The following is a 19,908-nucleotide window of genomic DNA, read 5'->3' on the forward strand; positions in this document are numbered from 1 at the left end:
CCCGAGATGACTGTGCATATTTAGGAAAACAATCTCTCTTTGTAAGGGGACTTTACCAATCATCTGAGAACTTATTTGCCCAAAACTTTCCACCACTTTAAGAGCTCTGGTGTTTTCCTCCTGAGGTTGCCATGCTAGACGTGTGAAATTGCTCCTCTGCGGGCTCTGGCTTAATTCCTGTCTCTGATGATTTTCACCCTGCAGGTAACCTGGAGCAAGCCAATGAAGAGCTCAGAGCAATAATTAAGAAAATCTGGAAGCGCACCAGTATGAAGTTGCTGGACCAGGTGGTGCCTCCTGCAGGTGGTGAGTGCAGGATGCTGTCCCAATCTGTGAATGTCTGTCATTTCCCTACCTGACATGTCCTACTGCACCTCCTGATCATCAGATAGAGTACAGGGGTCAGGCTTTCTTCTACAAACTGTTAATACATGTTTACCTGGCTTGATTGTTCATCAGATTAAGATGTGGTTTTGCCTGTACCAACGTATATATATTGAGCATACATATACATGCTGAAAAATAGAGGGAAGAAGAAGGATGTTTAAATATAAGTTTGAAATTTTCATTCCTTGATGTTGCCCCACTCCAGCTGTAGGCATATGCTCTCTTAGGCATTTCTTAATGCCTTGCTGGGGACAAAGGAAGCAAACAGAAGTGAGTAGCTTCAGGGACAACGTGGACTTTATATGACTGTATAAGAGATATGGCCTTACAATCAAGCTGAGGATGCAGCCCCTTCTCTTAATTTCTTCACAGTTAGCAAAACTACTTTTACTATGCCTTATAATTCCTGTTTTATTCACATAACTGCTTTCTACTATGATACCTAAGACATACGGACACAGGGACAATTCTCAGCATTCAGAAATGGTGAAACCGACTGCTGCAGGCTTCTATGCAGCATCCCTGCTGGACTGTAATTAACCAGGACTCCAGGTCCTCCTTTGCTAGGCTTGTTAGAAGCCCAGATGCGTGGGCATCTACTGTGTCCCTTCACTGACCTTCCAGGTTTTTCCGGGGACTATCACGTAAAATACCACTTGGCAGCTTGTTAACAGTTGCAACCATATTTTGAAACCTTGCTCAGCCTCTTCTGAACTCAGCGGACTGTATCTTATAAAAATTTCCAGCAGGTTTGAAGAACGGAGAAGAGTTGCCTGAATAAAAGCTGGGTGCAAAAATGGCTCATCAACAGCTTGTGTTGAATAAAAATATAGTAAGAACTGAGCAGTGACTGCATTTCTGGGGAGAGGTGATCACTTTGTTGCTCCCACACCCATACTAGACACAAGACAGAACTTCAGTGTAGAGAAGAGCCAGATCAGATCTGGGATGGATGGTCAGTCAGATGCTGTTAATTAGAACAGATGTGGAGTATACATTACCCCCGGCTGTCAGAAGAGCATGTGCTGACCCAGGCTGGGAGGCTACTGCTACAGCAAGATCGTATGTAATAAGCCAGTACTAGAGACTAGAAAGCTTAGAGGCACTTCTCCATAACAAAAGTACATCCAGAGATGCATAGCAATAGGCATTCTCTGCCAGCTGGGCCAGTCTATCCAAACACCATGTTCTCCTCACCTCCGGATTGCTTACATAAAGCTCTGACTGTGGAGCAGTCCCTTCATTCAGCCCAGTGTACTGGTGCTGCAAGTAGCAAAGAAGTACTGTGATGCTTAGTGTTTCTGCTTCGAACTGCAAGTCTCACCTTAGAAACGCACCATTTAAAATGATATGCTTTCTTTTTCTTTTTTTTCCCCCCCGGAAATACCCCTTTCCAGATGATGAGGTGACTGTTGGGAAGTTCTACGCCACTTTCCTGATTCAAGAGTATTTCCGGAAGTTCAAGAAACGCAAAGAGCAGGGCCTGGTGGGCAAGCCTTCCCAGCGCAACGCACTCTCCTTGCAGGTGACAAATGGGCACAGAATGGACAGGGGTGATACGGTTGAGGCATTTGACCCCCCCCCTTCCCTATCAGCCCCTGTGGGGGCTGCATTGGGCTATCCCCACTGGAAAAGAGTCACTGTAACAGGGTCAGGTACAGCATGTTGCCAAGAGGCAAAATCAGTTAAGAAGCAAAAGCATACCTGGGTTCCAAGACCATCCAATGGACAAAGCATCATCATACCTCCCTGGAGTGGACTTCAGTTCAGTGAGGGGTTTGAGCACTGTCCAGATTCTGATGTCAGAAGCTTGGCTTTGAAATCCTTATTTAAGCTTCTGATCAAAAAGAAGAGCTGTTCAGAGCTGCCTAAGTACATGGTTCAGCTGGAACTGTGGCTGCTCTAGGGCTTCTGGTAGTGGATCTGAGAAGCCAAAGTTGAAAGCTTGCAGACTTGCTCAGTCAGGCCCATCAATTTATGGCTTTGACCTGTTTTGATGAAACCAAGAGACTAGCAAAGAGCATTCCTGGGTTGTATTGCTAAGACTTTCTCCCTCTCTAAGTTGGAGATGAAAAAACTGAATTTGTTGATATTTTTCTAGAAGCTGGGCAATGCTATGTTAAGTAGGAAAGCTTCACTGTGCTTAGAAGAAATAGCATTGCTTTTATACCTCATATAACCACTCGGAGATATGAAGCTCTACAGTTTGCTGTTTTGCAGGCTGGTTTGCGCACACTTCACGACATTGGTCCAGAGATCCGACGAGCAATCTCTGGAGACCTGACAGCTGAAGAAGAGCTAGATAAGGCTATGAAAGAAGCTGTTTCTGCTGCCTCTGAAGATGATATCTTCCGGGTAGGTGCTAAGCAAATTTACAAGCTGAGCCTAGACCAGTAGCTCAGCTTAAAGAGTTCTGGGTTTTTTTTGTGTGCAGTCTGTATTTCGGCTGACAAGAAGGACTAGTGGAGTCAGGGTGCCAGATCCTACAAATTTTACATGTTTTTATCTCATTTTATTATTGTCCAATTATTTATTGGACATTTTCACTGCATTAAATCTAAATAAAATCAGAATGACAATGGCCAAGTATCTGAAAAAAACACTTAAGTTCAGCCACCTTCCTGTCCATATAGCAGCAGCTAGACACACTGCAGCTTTTTATTTAGTCTTCCTTTCAGTGGCACAAGTATTATCCTTTCAAAATGTACCCCAGAGCCCAACAGAAATCCTACGGTCCTGGACAAAATTTCCTGAGCAATTATCTAAATGTTCTCTTTCTTATTTCATTCCCATTCCTTCTAATTGTACCCTCTGGTAATATTTCTTCTCCTTTGGCATGTCTCCTCTTCAAATCATTTACAGAAAGATGCTGTCTGTCCTTCCTATAATTCATCATCCAAACAGTAGATGACTAGCTTATTAAATCTTTCTTCGTTTCTTCCTCCAGGTGATTAATAGCTACTTGTGCTCTTCTCAGATTCCTTCCTATGTCTAGATACTGTTTTGTAACTATACTGTGAAGACCAGAAAGCAGTAACCTCTTTCATGCCACCTACCCAGTCATGCACTCGCAGGGTTGGTGGGAGGTATATGGACACCTTTGTCTCACCTATGCATCTGTACATTTCTTCAAGGTCCTATGAAATATCGTTAAAAGGTGACACTTTTACAGCCTGTCTATAGAGGTCTCTGTGACAGAGAAGTCCATGGACTGCATCTTCTGCCATAGAGAGCAGTGTCCATAGTGCCCAAGCTGGTCCTCACATTTTCTTTCCCTCAAAAACAGGCTCAACAGGAAATACCATGGCCCTTGCACACCTTCTTACTGACAAAGGAAAATATTACTTGTTTCTCTAACAGAGAGCCGGAGGCTTGTTTGGAAACCATGTCAGCTATTACCAAAGTGATGGCAGGAGTGCGTTCCCCCAGACATTCACCACCCAGCGACCTTTGCACATCAATAAGTCTGGCAACAACCAGGGAGATACCGAGTCTCCATCTCATGAGAAGTTGGTGGACTCCACCTTCACTCCCAGCAGCTACTCATCTTCAGGCTCCAATGCAAACATCAACAATGCCAACAACACTGCCCTGTGCCGCTTCCCAAGCCCACCCAGCTACCCCAGCACTGTCAGCACAGTGGAAGGCCATGGGACTCCATTGTCGCCCACCATACGTGTGCAAGAAGCTCCTTGGAAATTACCATCCAAAAGGTAAGCTTCACAGCACAGAGTGGGCCAATGGACCAGGGGGAGCAACAAGCATGCCAACACCAAAGCACTGCTGCCTAGCTAGAGTCACCCTGCCTATTGCTCTGCCCACAGGCTGGATTGAGCCTTCTGGGTTCTCCACTTGTGCTAAAGCCCACGGTGTAACAGATACGCATCCACTGACCGCTGCAAAGCAGCAGCAGCCTCACTGATCAGCACAGTTGATTTCTTTGGGCTTTATCATGAAGAAACTTTTATAAGGACCAAAGGGAGCCTTATTTACCCCTTTTTCACCAAAGGGAGTTGTTTTATCAACTGCTAACTGAAAGAAAAAGGAACTATAATGCATCTCTTAAGTACCCAGTTAGAGAGATCTGTGGAAGTTCGTGTTTCTTTATTTAGTGCATCATATCCATAAAGCAGTCACCAAAGATATTCTGTAAGGAGGGAAGCGAGGTTTTTGGAAATGCAATACTGAGTAAAGCACAGAAAATCCCCTTCTTTGGGCATCCATCTACACACAGATGACTAATGCAAAAGAAATGCCCCCTTTTATCAGTGGAGTATTTTTTTTAGTCACTCAGTAAAAACAGGATTGAGCTGAAAATTGTTTTTTTAGACAGAGGGCAATGTGAAAAGGTGGATAGATGCTGAGCCAGAGCAGGACTGAAGATGATAAGATGGAGGAAATTCTGTGGGTGCAGCATTGCTCAAGTAATTACTCAAGTGAAGAACCTAATGGCTTGTCTACCTCCTGCCTACCTTATGGAGGCCACAGTGTGTTATCAGCTGCCCCCCACTTGCTGACTTGTACTGATGTGACACTGCTAACATGGTGTTCTTTTCTCTCCTTGCTTCCTTGTGCACCTTCCTTGAATTAGGACGCACTACTACGAAACATTGGGACGGTATGTGTTCTCTCTCATGCTCTAACACACTCTGGGTTTAAGGCCCATTGTTTGCCCCACTGAAAGTTCAAATCCCAATTAATTCTGAATATAAGCTTTTCTTTTTAGAGTCAGTAGGTTGAAAAGGAGTTTTATGGTTTGCCATGACAACTCCAGAAAATAGAGCTTTTCTGCCCACCATAATGTACAGACTTTTTCTAGCTGGTTTCTAAATTTTTATATATTTTTTTAGAGTTTCTAGCTGGGATCACACACGTAGGCACTCTCTGGCCATAGCACACTGCAATACACCCTGCCATGTTCACACAGAAATTTGGTTTGTTTCTAACTAAACAGAGACTGTTGAATAGGGGAAGCTACCCTTTGAACCTTAGCAGTTTTACTTGGTTCCCATCTCACATGGAAGATCACTCCAGCACCGTCCTTCAGACTGTTCTGTACCATGGATATATACTTTTCTCCTAGTGCTTTTTGCTTGAACCAAATGAGAAAATAATGTTTCCTGTGCAGTCCCTGAAAGATGAAAAAACCTTTACCACACTGCTTTCTTCTGTGAATGCTAGTCAAAACTGACTCTAATATCTGTATGTCAGTACTTCAAAGATTCATGCTAACCTCAGATTTTACTCTACTCCTCAGAAAACAAACTCAGAATGAAGTGAAATATGAGGGCTGAGACTTGAATCAGAGGGACAAGGTGGAGCCAAGCAGGGAGTTAAGGGCTGTTACGCTGAGGAGTTTGAAAATATCAAATGAATTCAGGCAGCTAGTGATGAGAAGAAAGGGAGAAAAGGTGAAAAACACTGGAAGAAATGAGGACCTAAAGAAGAGGCAAGAGGGAGAGATGATGTAGAATGAAGGATTTCAGAGATAGAGACAGTACACCACAGAGCTGAGAAGGTTATTCTGTCATGGAGGCTCCTCTTTGAAGTTCATAACCTAAGCTTTTGCAGCAAGATTAAAAAGCTGAATTTCCAAGAAGCCATATGAGATTATACTTCAAGTTCACAGCCCTGGAAAAAATTTCAGGGTGATATGCACGTGTATAGAATACATGTAGTTGCAAATGACAACAAAATGTTTCCAGTATCATTCAGTATTGACTTAAGAAGCTTCCTCTGTAAGAGGGCACAGGCAGTGGTTGTTGCTTTTCTGTTTGTGAACTTTTCAGTTGTGTTCAGTGACTGATTTTTCTACCATAGCTCTGAAACACTGTAATAAACTGAGACAGATGGAGCCTGTCATTCTTGTCTCTATAGCAGGTTTTCTTTACCGTCTCTGTATCTTGACTTGTCTTTTTTGCTCATTAGCTCCAGTTCCAGAGACAGCCAGCTGGCAATTGTTTGCCAAGAGGAAGTGTCTCAGGATGAGACTTATGATGAAAATTTGAATGAAGACATTGAGTACTGTAGTGAACCAAGTCTGCTCTCTACTGAAATGTGAGCTTTGCAGCTTTAGTCGAAGTGTTTGGGTGGTTCTTGAATTAAGGGGGAGAGGTGGGAAGATGTAACATTTTTCTACAAATTTTTCAGTTTATGGGATAAGGCCAGAAAACTTTAGCTGTGCCATTCAGAATCAGAAAGCTTAAAGAAAAACAAAAAGCAGTTCAGCCCTGAGAAATAACAAAATAATATTGAAAGAGAGACCTTTTGGATCTTTTGCATGAGATTTTCCTTCTCCTCTGAATGAGACATCTGGATGTGCAGTGCCTCCCCACCATTCACTTCTTTCACCATCCCTGGATGTGTTTCAAAACCGTTTGGATGTGGTGCTCAGGGACGTGATGCAGCGGTGGGTTGTTAGGGTAGTTAGGTTAGGTTGTGGGTGGACTTGGTGATCTTTAAGGTCTTTTCCAACCTGAGCAATTCTGTGATTCTATGATTCTACGATTCTACTGCCTAATGCTCCCACATCTCGTATTTAAAGCATTCCTATCTCACGGTCTCTGTTGCTTCACCTGGACCTGTTAGCTAGCTCACATCCATTTGATAGCATGATCTTCCTGGCTTTCCTGCTGGAAGAGGGGTTATTCTGTCCAATATGAGCTACTTTCCTAGAATCTCTTTGCTCTCCTTTCCAGGCTCGCATACCAAGATGACGAAAACAGACAACTTACTCCACCAGAAAACAACAAAGGAGAGGACACCCGGCACTCTCCGAAGAAAGGGTTTCTGTGCTCCTCAGCACTAGGTAACGTCCCTTCACAACATACCAGCTCTGTTCTCCTCTGCTTTGGCTGAGTTCTTACATCTTGCTGGAGAAATCCCAGCATACATGGGGCTGGGTGTCAGTGTTTGATGCATTTAGATATTGAGACCAGGAATCCCATGGCATGCATGCTGTCCTGATCATGCAGGGGGCTCTACTGACTTTGTGTTCAGTCAGCATATAAACCTGTGGCTGTTTGGACAGTCCATGTGATCTGTTTAATCATCTTATGAATTAGAGAAGTTTATTAGAGCTCTGTAGGCTCTCCAAACAATCACTAGGGAGTCACCAGGTGGACTGGCCTTGAGTATATGGTGTTCTGTGTATATTCAGCAGGGAGAAAGAAGAAGTTGTCTCTTTTGTCTGCTACAGGGAAAACAGTGAATTTCAGTTTAAGTTAATACAATTCAAATTTGCTTTGTGCTCTAATTATACCTGAAGGTTTTCAAGTGCTGAGTCTGCAGACTGTGCTCAGGAGAAATCCATGAGCACAAGATTTTATGAAAATAAAAGAAACCTTATAAACTCAAAAAAAAAAAAAATCTAGAATAAAATGAGATATTCCATGTATAATAGTTTTCAGCCTTTTTCCTGAGTGCTGCTGTGGGAAAAAAAAAAAAGAGAAAAAAAAAGAAGAAGAAAAAAAAAAAAAGAAAAAAAAGACATTTGGGGAGAATTTAAAAAGAATTCTGCATATAAGATTTTTTTAACATATAAAATAATATCAGACCATGTAGTGTATTGTTTAAAGTGATACTTCACTTAAATCCTCTACTTAACTCCTTTACCAGGAGCTCACTTAACTCCTCCCAGATTGTACAATTGAGAATTTTAAGAGCATTTACTTCATTTCAGAACTTAAAATATTTGTCAGTGAGAATTCCTGTGTTTATCTGGAAGGCCAAATTTGTTGCCAGTCCTTGATACAATACTGCATTAACTACGTTCTAGTGAAGTGATGCAATACGTTATTACACTGTCGGTGGGGTTTTTATCAAGAAAGAGAAAACATCTCCATGGCAGCATCAGTTCCCTGTGCTAGAACAGGTATTCCCTCCATTCCCCAAGAAGGCTTATTCTCAACATATTAAGAATATAGATTCTTACTATTTTCAGACTTGGAATTTTCTTTCCTATGTTACAATGTCAATTAGATCAAGGAGTAGACAAAACATTTTAGTGCGCCATGCAGCTTTACCTTAAATAATGGCTTTATTTGCCATTCTTCAGAAGTGCATTTGTATACTTTGTAGTACTTTGAACTGCATAGGGAGCACATTTCTCATAATTACAGAAGTAAAGCTTACTTTTATATCAAGTAAACAATGCAGATATTTTAATAGTTCTTCCCAACATCTTTTATTTTATTTATTTTCTTTAAAAAAAAAGATTTTTTCTCTTCCCTTCTTTTCAGTTTACTAAAAGCACCACATCTGTACAAACTTAATTCACCAGTGAATTCAACCACTGAATTAATTCCCTTGCACTTGATCGTGATACAGACACAGCCTCATAAACTGTGGTATGTCTGGCTGCTAAGGGAGACAGGTCACATGCAAGTGGGAGGCCAATGTCACCTGAGCAGCCACACGTCTGCTCCTGAACATTGGGCACAGCCAGGCATAGCGCCAGGACCTCAGTTGCCCTCTCAGCCCTGCCAAATTTTTTGCCTGAACCAGGGAGATTTGAGAGCACTTTAACTGCTTGGGACAATCATAGAATCATCCAGAATTTTGTCTTGCAACCTGCTTGGAAAATAGTGTTAGTTAGCCCATGTCGCTCGACTGTGTTTTGCAATGATGTCTCAAAAATTAAAATCAGCAAGACAAATACAAGTACCTGGGAAAGGGTAAGGTGTAGAGGGAAAGCAGACAGCTTGATTGTGGGTGTCTTGGCTGTCTCTCCAGAGGGACTGAGGTAAATGAAATTGAACTCAGATTATCCATAGTATAATATGAGTGATGGACACAGTTGTTTGTGATTGGTGTTTCAGGCCGACGAGCATCTTTTCACTTAGAGTGTCTGAAAAGACAGAAAAACCAGGGCGTAGATGTCTCACAGAAGACAGTTCTGCCTTTACAAATGGTACATCATCAGGTACGTTTTTCATAACCACAAAGGGTCCAGCAATGCAACTGAGAATCTGTCACGTGCAATGCTCTCCCATTGCATCCCAACCAACTTTTAAACACCTTTTGAGATAATTTCTCATCCGTATTATAGGTTCAATTTTTAGAAAATGTAGTTGTCATCCCACTCATTTCAGGATTTTTATAATTCCAGGAAAGTGTTACATGGACGTATTCTTGAGAGTCATCAGAGTTATCATTACCCGATGTTCATTAAAGAGCACGATAGAAACCTAGCTATCAGATAAAAATAACTACCCAAATTGCACTCTGTTGTGCAGTTGCACTGGCTTGGACAATAGTGCACATGTGAATAAAATGTGCGAAGTCTAACTTCATACTAATGAAAACTAGCCAGTAAAGGTAATTAATCATTTAAAAGATAAACTGCATATATGTAATTTATCAGCCTCTTAAGACCTTTATAACTGCATTCAGCAGCCTACCAATCTATGCTTAGGCATGTATTAGACGGTTAGCCAGCTGTCATAATCCAGAGTGGGTTTGTGTCTTTTATTCTGATGGCTTCACTGTCACCATAAAAGAAACAGGCGCCAGTGGCAGCACCAGTCCTGCTATGTGAGGCATCCCACTCCACATACTCCCCCAAGGCAAGACAGAACAGGGGCATAGGAGCAGAAAATGCCACATGGCAGGGAAGGGAGGAGTGAGAAGTCACAAGAGCTGTAGGAGTGAGAGGTGAGTGTACCTGGGATGCTCTATGCTTTATCATTTCCATTCTTGACAGCAGCAGCAGCCAGTTATACTGTAAGGATCAAGCTCTGGAAAGCAGTGGTCTGCAGAAAGCTACAGCTGTGGCAGCGCATCTGTTGGGACAGGGTACAGAGAACAGTTCCCTGCCTTCCCCACAGCAGTGTCAGCCCTGCAGACAGAGGGGGCATATGCCTCCTACCCTCTCACCCTGCCCAGCCTGCAGAATCACTTCCTTTCAACCTGTACAAAGAGGATGGAGCTTCTTTGTCCTTCCTCATCCCACCATAGAGTTCCAAACCTAGAGGGACAGAGCTCTATCCACCTCAGCATCCCCCAGGCAGACTACAGGGTCATCATGAAATTGGCATCTGGCTTCCAGCTGGCAACACCCAGCAATGTTAGTACTTTGCAAAGTCATCTGCCTCCAAAAGTGCTTAAAATGAGAATATGAAGTGGAAATGTTGCCTCTGCTAAGCACAATAGATTCAGTTGTTCCTCAGAGCTTGAAGGAGGATTCTCATGAAATACTGATGCGTAATTATATCTAAATACATATACAGCTGAAAAAGTAATCCCTAAGAGTAATTCAACCTCCTTGGTACCCTACATTTTGGATAAACACCTTGTATGTGTTTCTACTAAGCTGAAAATCTGGTTCTGTTGTTCTGCCTGACAGATCTAGGGCTCTCCTTGAAGTCCCCACAGTGTAAAGGAATGCTGATGCCATCACAGCTGCAGGCTGTGACTTACATGATTAATTTTTAAGGGCTTTCTTCCTTGATAATATTTGATAGGACTCTGGCACGTAATTCTTGAGAAAATTATGATAAACTTTTTAAGTGACCAATAATTGATTCTTTCGTTTGTCTGCAACTGAAATCAGCAGCACAGCACACTGACAGCAGTTCACTGGAATTTCAGTGGCAGATCGATTGAGCTTGACTTAACTTCAGGTATCGAAAAGTTAGCTGTCCAGTTTAAACCAGTCAGTTCGGTCCCACTGTGGTCAACAGAGAGAAACAGCATCTCTAAAGGGCAAGTGTAATAAGCCTTGTCTAAATCTCATCCTCCAGAGTGCATTGTCAAGCAGGTATCCAAGAGGCAGGAGCTTTCTGGTGTGCCTCTGTCCAATAAGCTTGGACTAAACCCATTGCTTTGAGACAGCTGAAGTTGCAGAGACAAACTCCAACCTGATCAAGAGCCACATTTTGTATTTTCTATGTGTTTATTCCTTTGTTCGTATTAGACAGCAGTGAGCTGCGTGGCATGAGATGAGCTTCTGATTCTGATGGCATTGCTTATGGAACAGGCAGCATCCACCATGAATAAGGCGTCAGATCAGCTCTGTGCAGCAAGGGGCTTTTTGAGAAATTTGTTATCAAAAGGAAACTGAATGACTCAGGGGCTGTGAATGTAATTGTGAGAAGGGCTGGAAGGCTCAAAGTACAATCATCAGATATTGATCCTCCCACCCACAGTAGATGCCTTAAAATCCAGTGGTGGTTTTATAATTGTTGCCATCTGCTGACATACCTAAAATTCACATCTGGTATTCATTCAGGTTCTACAATGGGTGCTTAGAAAAAGCACAGCAATTGGCAGTAAAAGCTAGCAATATGGGTGGTGACAGTGTGGGAAAACGAAGCTCTGTCACAGCCAGTGGAGAAGAGGTGGTGTTTCTGGCAGGGCTGTGGGGCATAGGGCTCATCCCTCCTGTCAGCGTGGTGGGTCTAGGGTGAAAGAAGCTCAGCCTTGCGAGCTCAGTCTGGTGCTTGGCACTGGTGCAAGCTACACCACTTAAAGGAAAACTTGCAAAATGAGTTTGGAGAAACATCCCAACCATTGCAAGAGCTGACAGCTATTTCACAAGCCTCATAAAGGTCATTATCATTGGAAAAGACCACTAAGATCATCTGGTCCAAGCCTCAAGACACTCTGGGCCTCTTGTGGGTAGTTCCTCCAGCACTCTGCCATCCCAGGCCTGCAGTTTGAGTGAGCCCTCACTCCACGTGTGCCCCCTCTCTCTGCAGGCATTGGCGGTGGCCGGCCTGAGCCCCCTCCTCCAGCGAAGCCATTCCCCCACCACGTTCTCCCGGCTGTGCGCCACACCACCTGCTACACCCTGCAGCCGAGGCTGGCCACAGCAGCCCATCCCGACGCTGCGCCTCGAGGGGGCTGAGTCCAGCGAGAAGCTCAACAGCAGCTTCCCCTCCGTGCACTGCAGCTCCAGGTTCCCCGACAGCTCTGACTGTGGCAGCCCAAGAAGAGCCAGGCCGGTGTCCCTCACCGTCCCCAGCCAGACAGCGGGGAGCAGCAGGCAGTTCCACGGCAGCGCCAGCAGCCTGGTCGAAGCGGTAAGGCCACGGTGGTGTGGGGACATGGGAGGTGTGGAGGCCAATGTAGGAACATGGCCCTTGAGAGGGCACAGCAAAGCCAAAGCCCACCTGAGAGCAGGGGTCAGCAGTATGAATGGGAGGAGAGGGGCCACCATGGCCAGCATGGCTACAGGAAGACGCGGCAGGGGTGCAGTAGGGCTGGCAACTCAAGGTGCTAATGTCTGCTTTTGTCTCTGGTTCCCTGCCTCCTCCTGAAGGTATTGATTTCGGAAGGACTGATGCAGTTTGCTCAAGATCCAAAGTTCATTGAGGTCACGACCCAGGAACTCGCTGATGCTTGCGACATGACGATAGAAGAGATGGAAAACGCAGCAGACAACATTCTCAATGGTAACAGCAAGCAGAGCCCCAATGGCAACCTGTTGCCTTTTGTTAACTGCAGGGACGCAGGGCAGGACAGTGCAGGCGAGGAAGAGGAAGAGGTGCAGAACCCGGATTGTAGAAAAAGTCAGGAGGAGCTGAAGGACAGCAGGATTTATATCAGCAGCCTGTAGTTGCCAGGGCTGGAAGCAATGCTGGTTTTTTATTTGTTTCAATGTTCCTAATGGGTTTGTTTCAGAAGTGCCTCACTGTTCTCGTGACCTGGAGTAACCGGAACAGCGTTCTTCATTCATTTCTGTTGGGACGAGTCGCAGAGTTGGGTGGTGGCAGAGAGCTTGTCAGGAGCGGATAGGACCCCGGCACGCAGCCGCCTGGAAAGAGCGCGGCGCCCAGGAGGAGAGCCAGCTCCCTCTTTTTCCAGTCCCTGCACAAGGCACGACGACTGCCTCCCAAGGGCGGCCCAGCCAAACGCGCCTAGCCTCCAGCGGGCATCCTTCAACTTTGCTTGTAAAAATCATTTTGCACATGTTCTGTCCGAGCCTCACCACCCCCAGCCACCCCGGCCCCGCCGCCCGGGCCCGGAGGACGCAGCACCGCCAAAAGGGGAGCGCGGGGACTGCAGTGGCTCCTGCTGTTGGCCAATCAGAGCTCGAGGGTTGCTCACCAGCCAACCCGAGTGCAGGCACGCCACCTGCCGACCAATTGGAGCTCAGACAGCCGGCCCCGCCAGCCAGTGGGAGAGTGGGGAGTGGCCAGGCACGGGTCTCTCCTTGTCCCGCAGTTCGGTGTTTCCTTGAGAGCATGTTGCGGTTTTTATTTTGACTATTTTATTTTTATTATAATTTTTCAGAGGGAGAAGGGAGTGTTTACAAGGTTCTGTAACCACCGACCTTTTTGTTTGGGTTTATTTTCACCTTTGCAGATGTTACGTTGGTTTGACCATTGTTGTATTATTTAAGCCAGGTTCTTTTCTCCATTGGCGTTTGGTAGAAGCATAACGCTGTAGGCGAGTTTTACCGATCACTATGTACACCGAGACTCTGTCATTTGATTTGCAAGCGAGCAGAACCTCCTTTTTTTGTTGTTGTGTTATCACATAATGGCAGCGGGCAGCGCGCTTGGCACAGCCCCACACGTCCCAGGGACCAATGGGGCCGTTGGGATGCAGTGCCAAAGCAGCGCCTGCTGTCGGGAGGGGAATCAGTAACTCTTTGCATCTTCTGTTCCACAAGATATGCAAAAACAATGCAATAATATTAATTTTAAAATACAATCGTGAGTCGTGTTGGCATTAAAACTGTATAGAAAAAAAAAAAAAAAACTAATGGGGTAGGGGGACAACCAAGCAGAAGGCGTTACGCTTCAATATATTCCGTGTGATGTTTTATTGCATTGATGATGTTTCTGTTGAAGAAACCGTTATACTTGAATTCAGGTCAGTTTCGGTATTTTTCAAATATTTTTTTAAAAGGAATTGCAATTGTGCCAAGCAAATATATCAAATCGAATTAAGTTTGTTTAAGAAGAAAAAAAAAACAGAAAAAAACAGTCACTTCTTGTATATTTTGCTGCATGTCAAGTGAATCATTTCGTATTTGGAATGTGCCAAGCTTTACCTTTGAACTTTTAAGTGCTTTTCTACGTGTGGTCGGGGACAGGGGTACTATTTTTTTTCCATTTTTAATTTGTACAATGAACAAAGTGTACCTGGTGTAAGTGACTATTCTGCAATCCACTGACGGGTCAAACGTTACTGATTTTGCATATCTTGTGTTCATTACCCTTCCTCCTCAGCTCTTTAAACATGCACGATGACTTTGTTGGTAGAGTACCTTTCTTCCCGAGGCCGGGATGTTTTTTCAGGCTTTCTTCTCTTTCCTTTTGCTCAGCCTCTCCGAAGGTCTCTTCCCACAAGAGGGTGGCGAGATCCCCAAGCCCATGTGAAAGATCCATCCTATTTCTTCAGCTGGCACCAGCAATTCAGGGAGGGAGAAAGCACCTGCTTGCAGACTGAGGTTAGATAGTTCATCCTGATCATTGTAACAGGATCTTGGAATAAGCAAATGCAAATGGCAGAATCGTTTGCAAAATAAATGTGCCTAATTCTGGACTGAAAGCACTGGGTGATGGACAGAGCTCTGGATTGTTGCTTAGGAAAATTGCTGTGGTCTGGTCATGACACGGATGTTTGGTGACTTTTGTGTGTTTCCGTGCACATTCCCAGACCTTAGCATATGGGTCATGCTCCAAGTCACAAAACATCCGATGGCGCAGCATGTCCCAGCCATATTTCCCTGCTGCTGAGTGTGAACCTCTCCTGATTCACCACGATGGTACACAGCCTTAACCTGTGGCAGAGGCTGAAAAACCAGGGAGATATTATTAGATTTTATGTGTCTGATTTCTGTCTAGACTGCTGCTGGTTTTCTCCCTTTTCAAGATGTTTCATAAATTTGCAGATGAGTGCTCAGAGGTGTGATCTGACTCAGAGCTAAACTTTCATTCCAGTCTTGAGCTTCACAGATGTTTGAGTACATCATTTATTATGTATTTTTGTAATGCCCTTGGGTTTACTTCTTGACTCTGCTGGGGCCATTAAGCAGAAATAGTGGAAGATATTTTTGAAAGTGCACTTTTTCCTTGTTATTTTGAACTGACCAGTAGCAGCTCAAGATGCCTTGCCAACAAATTCTTTTAAACTGGGGAAATGTGAACCCACTTAAGCAACCATCTGGCATCAGAGTCCCAATCCAAGTCTTTGGAGAAAGCAACCACCTGAAGTCTGTCAGCCTCATTTTTCCATCCCTCTTGTCTGTACCAAGATTGGCATGCGAGCAGTTCTCCCTTTGTGAGTTTGTTGTTGGTAGCTCTGCAGTGCTCGAAAGCTACTTGAAAGGAAATAATGCTGTGCTGGCTGTTTTCTGAAAACGAAAGCAGCAAAGGGGCTCCCTATCTCATTTTCCTCCACTAGAAAGTCCCCCTGGCCCTCCCAGTAAGAGACAGAGGTGCTCCTTGCTCCTGATTAACAAAGTACTGGCCTAGACCAGCGGAGGCAAGAGGCATTATGGATGTCTGCCAGCACTTGTCATCTTTTAGGACTTTTCCTGAAGGGAAGGAGAAAAATGGAAAGGACTGTGCCTTGCACATTGCTGGTGAAGCTGTGGCTCCCCCATGGGTCAAAGCCGACAATAGCCAGGAAATACCCGCAGCCTACTGGAAAATGGCTTAGCTCCTGCAGAGAAGTGCATGGCTAGCAGAGCATGCAGATGCCTTGTGCTGTCTGAGGGGCAGGTGTTCAGTATAGGCATTGCTGGTGCCAGCTGTGCAATTTTCTCTTTCTGGAGAGGGTGGCTTTTTTTTGTTTCTTTTTATTTGAGGTACACGCAACGTGCACATTGTGACAGGTCTGAGCAAAGAGCTACTGTGCTCCTTCAGGTGGGGTGGAGTCTGGGGGTGATGGAAGTGGGGCAGGCAAAGTACATGGGAGTCCTTCCTCTCCCAGTGTGTGGGAGTAGATGGTGGGTACAGTCACTGTGCTGTGGATGGAAGCCATGGAGGAACCAATGGCCAAGGAGTGGCATGGAAGGAAGGAAAGAAAGGGGAAAACAATCTGCTGTTTGGCACTGAGCATCTCTGACTTGCAGAAGTACACTGCAGACTAAAGACATTTCTTACAAACAACAAACCTCATCCCTTTACCACTCCTGCTCATTACTCTGGGCAGTACTGATCCAGCCACACCGGGTGCATTTCTTTTTTCTTCCTTATTCTGTGTGGCTGATGTGACAGGGAAGCAAGCGGAACTCGTGGTCCAGAGCTGGAGTTTCACTATCCACAGACCTTTTTTGCATCACCTGTATCTTCAGCTGGACATACGGATGATGACGGCGTGGATGCTGCTGCTACTGCAGGGTCCAGCCTGGTTTGTTACCCTGCCCACTTCACCCAGCACGGAAGGACAGCCGGACAACCAGAGAGGTGCCATGTACAGAACCGCATCTATTTCTGCTTTGTTTTCTGACTCAGAACCCTGCCCCCAGTGACTATGACAACGATGATGAAAACAACAACAACAAAAAAAGGGCAAATGCATTTTTTACATTTCTTGATAATTTCCAAAGCAATGTATCATTGCTTTCTTTAGACTGACGCCAATATAACAGTTGTATGGGTCTCAGCCAGGCTCCTGTGTCTTTTCTGCCTGATAGTTTCAGATTGCTGTATGAAATGTATGCGCGTTTGCACACAGACACAATCGCACAAGGTGACAGCACCACGAGCCCGTGGGGTTGCGGACTTGTGTTGAAGGTGAAGCTGGAGGCCTTGCTTCATACGTCTAGGTGAGAAACCCCAACCCATGGGCCCAGAAAGCTGAAGTGGGGAATCCCCACTGAGTCAGAACTGAGCATCCTATGGTATGGGCCAGTTGAGACTGTCCCAGGATAGGGTGGGAAGAGGAACAGTGAGCGGGAAACAAAGTAAATAGAATCCATTCAGAGGCAGTGGTGAGATTTTGTAAGTTCCAATAATTAATTTGTAGTACGTACTAAAAATACATATATTCCTGGCCATCAGAAGCCCTGTTCCCATCTTGCTAATACAAGGACAGAGTTCACTAGTGGTCAGGGAGGTTTTACTAATGTAAAAGATGTGGAAAACAGAACTGAGCCTAGAAAGAACTTAATATTATTTTTCCTACATTTCTTCTCCAAAGATTAAGAAAAGCAAATTTCAATAGCTGCATAGGATTTCTTTTCTCATCTTTTGAATGTTGCAAAGATATTAAAGTCTCATTCTGGGTTAGCAAGCCCAGGGATCCAAAAGGTTTCCAATGGGGATCTCAGTCTGTGGAGCTTTGCTCTCTCTTGCTTTGTTTCTGGACAGCTGAATTGTGGCCTTGCTGCTCCAGTGCCTGAGAAGGTATGGCTGAAGGCAGAAACACAGCAAAAAGAAATCCTGTACTGAAAACAGACCAAGCTATAACTGCTATCAGAGCAGTAGCATCACACTGGAGTGGAAAAATCCTTTTCTGAAAAGAAATTTAATGTTCTAGTTCAATCTTCCATCTTTCCCCCACCCTATGCAGGGAACGTGACTTAACTGTTAACACATGATCTTAAAACAGGCCTTTAAGGGCACAGACCTTGATTGAGCTGCCAAAATGTGTGTATCCTCTGCTATCTGAGACACCCTGCAGTATTCTGCCCAGCCTGCAACAGAAGAAGTTCCAGGAGGGCAAAACATTTCCCCTTGACTGGTGCCATGTCTGCCAGCCCCATGTGTGCTGTGTGGGCCTCAGGCGGCAGGGGACAGTTAGGCAACTTAACCAAGTCCCTTTCTGAAGGGCTAACCAAGCCGAGCAGCACCAACGGCTGAAGTAAGGAGGAAATCTTCTTTAGCATTACCAAGGGCTTAGCAAGGCATGACTGGGAGCCCATCTCCATGCTCCCATGCTGTTCTCCCACTCCACGCCATGCGACCAAGCCCTGCTCCTATGGCCTGGAGCCCTGGCACCCTGCCCAGCCCTTACCTAGCACAGGCCTAGTGCCTGCACCCCAGGCCCTCGGAGTAGCAGCAAGAGCAGGCATGGTCCCACCACACAGTGCATTTTTTTTTTCTGACAGCGTTCAAATAACCCCTTTCCAAAGCATTTTCCTATTCAAGACAGACCCACGGGCTCAGACACCATTCATTAGCCTCATCATTCTGAGGATAAAATACCTGTTTTTCTGTTTTGTTTTGCATTTTGTCCAGTCAGGCAAAATGCAAACTCTTCCTCAAAAAGGCTGTAATGCCTTTTATTTTTTTATTTTTTTCTAATAGTTTAAGCATCCTAAGCCAGTCCACTCCCATCCTAAGCAGGTAGACTGCTAACCAAGACTACCTAAATATCATCAACTTCACGACTGCTCATTGGAGTGATTGGTTCAGGATTATTCAGTCTTGACAATTTGAATGTGGGAAGATTTCAGAGGAGGAGGAGTCAGATTGTAAATATCTCTTTGACAACACTGCTGCATCACACACAAAAACGGGGAGATACTTTCAAAACTGCCTTAAAAATCAATTCCGAATGACGGAGTCTCCCTCCAAACAATTGCCACTTGGTAGACCAAGGGATAAGTCGCTTTGGGTAAATTCTAGCAAGAAGTGGTTGGAATCTGGTCCAGTTTGGGAAGTGTAAATGTAATTTAGGAGCTGATCTCTCTCTCAGTCTGACTTCATATCCACACTAACGACTGAGCACTGCAGGATCAAAACTCCTTAAGGCATGGGGTTGCTGTACCTGGCCTGTATCTGTATGGCGCGGTCTGGCCTGGCAAGGTACTGCATACCTGTGTTTCCCGGTGACTTCAGGGAAGATGGGGTTTCCTCAACACCTCTTCAGTTCAGGCCCTGGAGCATCATTTCCTGCTCTGATCATCAGCTATAACTGTTGATAAATATAAGTGTTTTGCCTTCATTTGAATTGCCCAGAGCTGTAAAATGACCTCTCTCAAGTATAAACCAGTCAGTCACCTCCTCTCCCACTCTTCCCTGTGCTCTCTGCCCACCCCAGCCCTCCTCTCACCTCCGCCCAAGTCCTTTCCTCTCTCAAGTCTTTACCTCCTTCCACAATTTTATATCTAGTTTTCATGAAGCCACAGAAATGCTTTTGTAAATAATGCTGTACAGTTTGTAACCATCATGTAAGCCTGTCATCAGTGCCAGAGTCCGTCTTGCCCTCTCGCACGTTTTAAAGTCAACAGAGAAAAGTTAGAGTGAATGGCCTGCAAGCGAGCTATAGGGTCATCTCTGTGTGGGACAAATGTATATTCCTGTAAGATTGCATTTTTATCTAAGGAATGATGTTATTTTAAAATTGCTAATAAATTTCTAAACAATGTCCAGATTTGTTTAATATCGTAAATGTTACGAGAACTGCTTTGACATTGCTCCCTTTGCTCAGCGGTGGCTGCAAACTACGAGGGCATCCTGCAGCCCCTTATTTCCCACTGGCGGTCCCCTCTAGGTTTGTGGAGTCTCTCATGTGCATAAGGGGCTGCAGAACAGCATGGGATAGTAACAGGCTGTCCTGTTAAACATTAACTTAGAAAACCCTGTCACTTGTGTACTGTTATCATACAGAAATGCT

General features: G+C 44.8%; 1 protein-coding gene across 19 annotated transcripts in view; it reads left to right on the forward strand.

Moving 5' to 3' along the window:
• The window catches only part of CACNA1C (calcium voltage-gated channel subunit alpha1 C), a 476,152-nt gene extending 456,489 nt beyond the window's left edge, over positions 1-19,663 (forward strand). For 7 of the 19 annotated variants that reach the window (XM_042889395.1, XM_042889394.1, XM_042889402.1 and 4 more), the window contains 10 exons: positions 205-306; positions 1,785-1,912; positions 2,593-2,742; positions 3,748-4,100; positions 4,979-5,005; positions 6,316-6,444; positions 7,086-7,195; positions 9,207-9,310; positions 12,087-12,410; positions 12,650-19,663. In XM_042889395.1, the coding sequence (XP_042745329.1) occupies positions 205-306; positions 1,785-1,912; positions 2,593-2,742; positions 3,748-4,100; positions 4,979-5,005; positions 6,316-6,444; positions 7,086-7,195; positions 9,207-9,310; positions 12,087-12,410; positions 12,650-12,946 (1,724 nt within the window). In that variant the 3' untranslated portion in view covers positions 12,947-19,663. The remainder of the gene's footprint in view (positions 1-204; positions 307-1,784; positions 1,913-2,592; positions 2,743-3,747; positions 4,101-4,978; positions 5,006-6,315; positions 6,445-7,085; positions 7,196-9,206; positions 9,311-12,086; positions 12,411-12,649) is intronic. The other 12 variants (XM_042889399.1, XM_042889413.1, XM_042889411.1 and 9 more) reach the window with 6 other exon arrangements.
• Positions 19,664-19,908: the final 245 nt, after the last annotated feature.

Source organism: Lagopus leucura, unplaced genomic scaffold, assembly GCF_019238085.1.
Source record: "Lagopus leucura isolate 7727_CA_CO unplaced genomic scaffold, USGS_WTPT01 Super-Scaffold_100159, whole genome shotgun sequence".
NCBI classification, from domain to species: domain Eukaryota; kingdom Metazoa; phylum Chordata; class Aves; order Galliformes; family Phasianidae; genus Lagopus; species Lagopus leucura.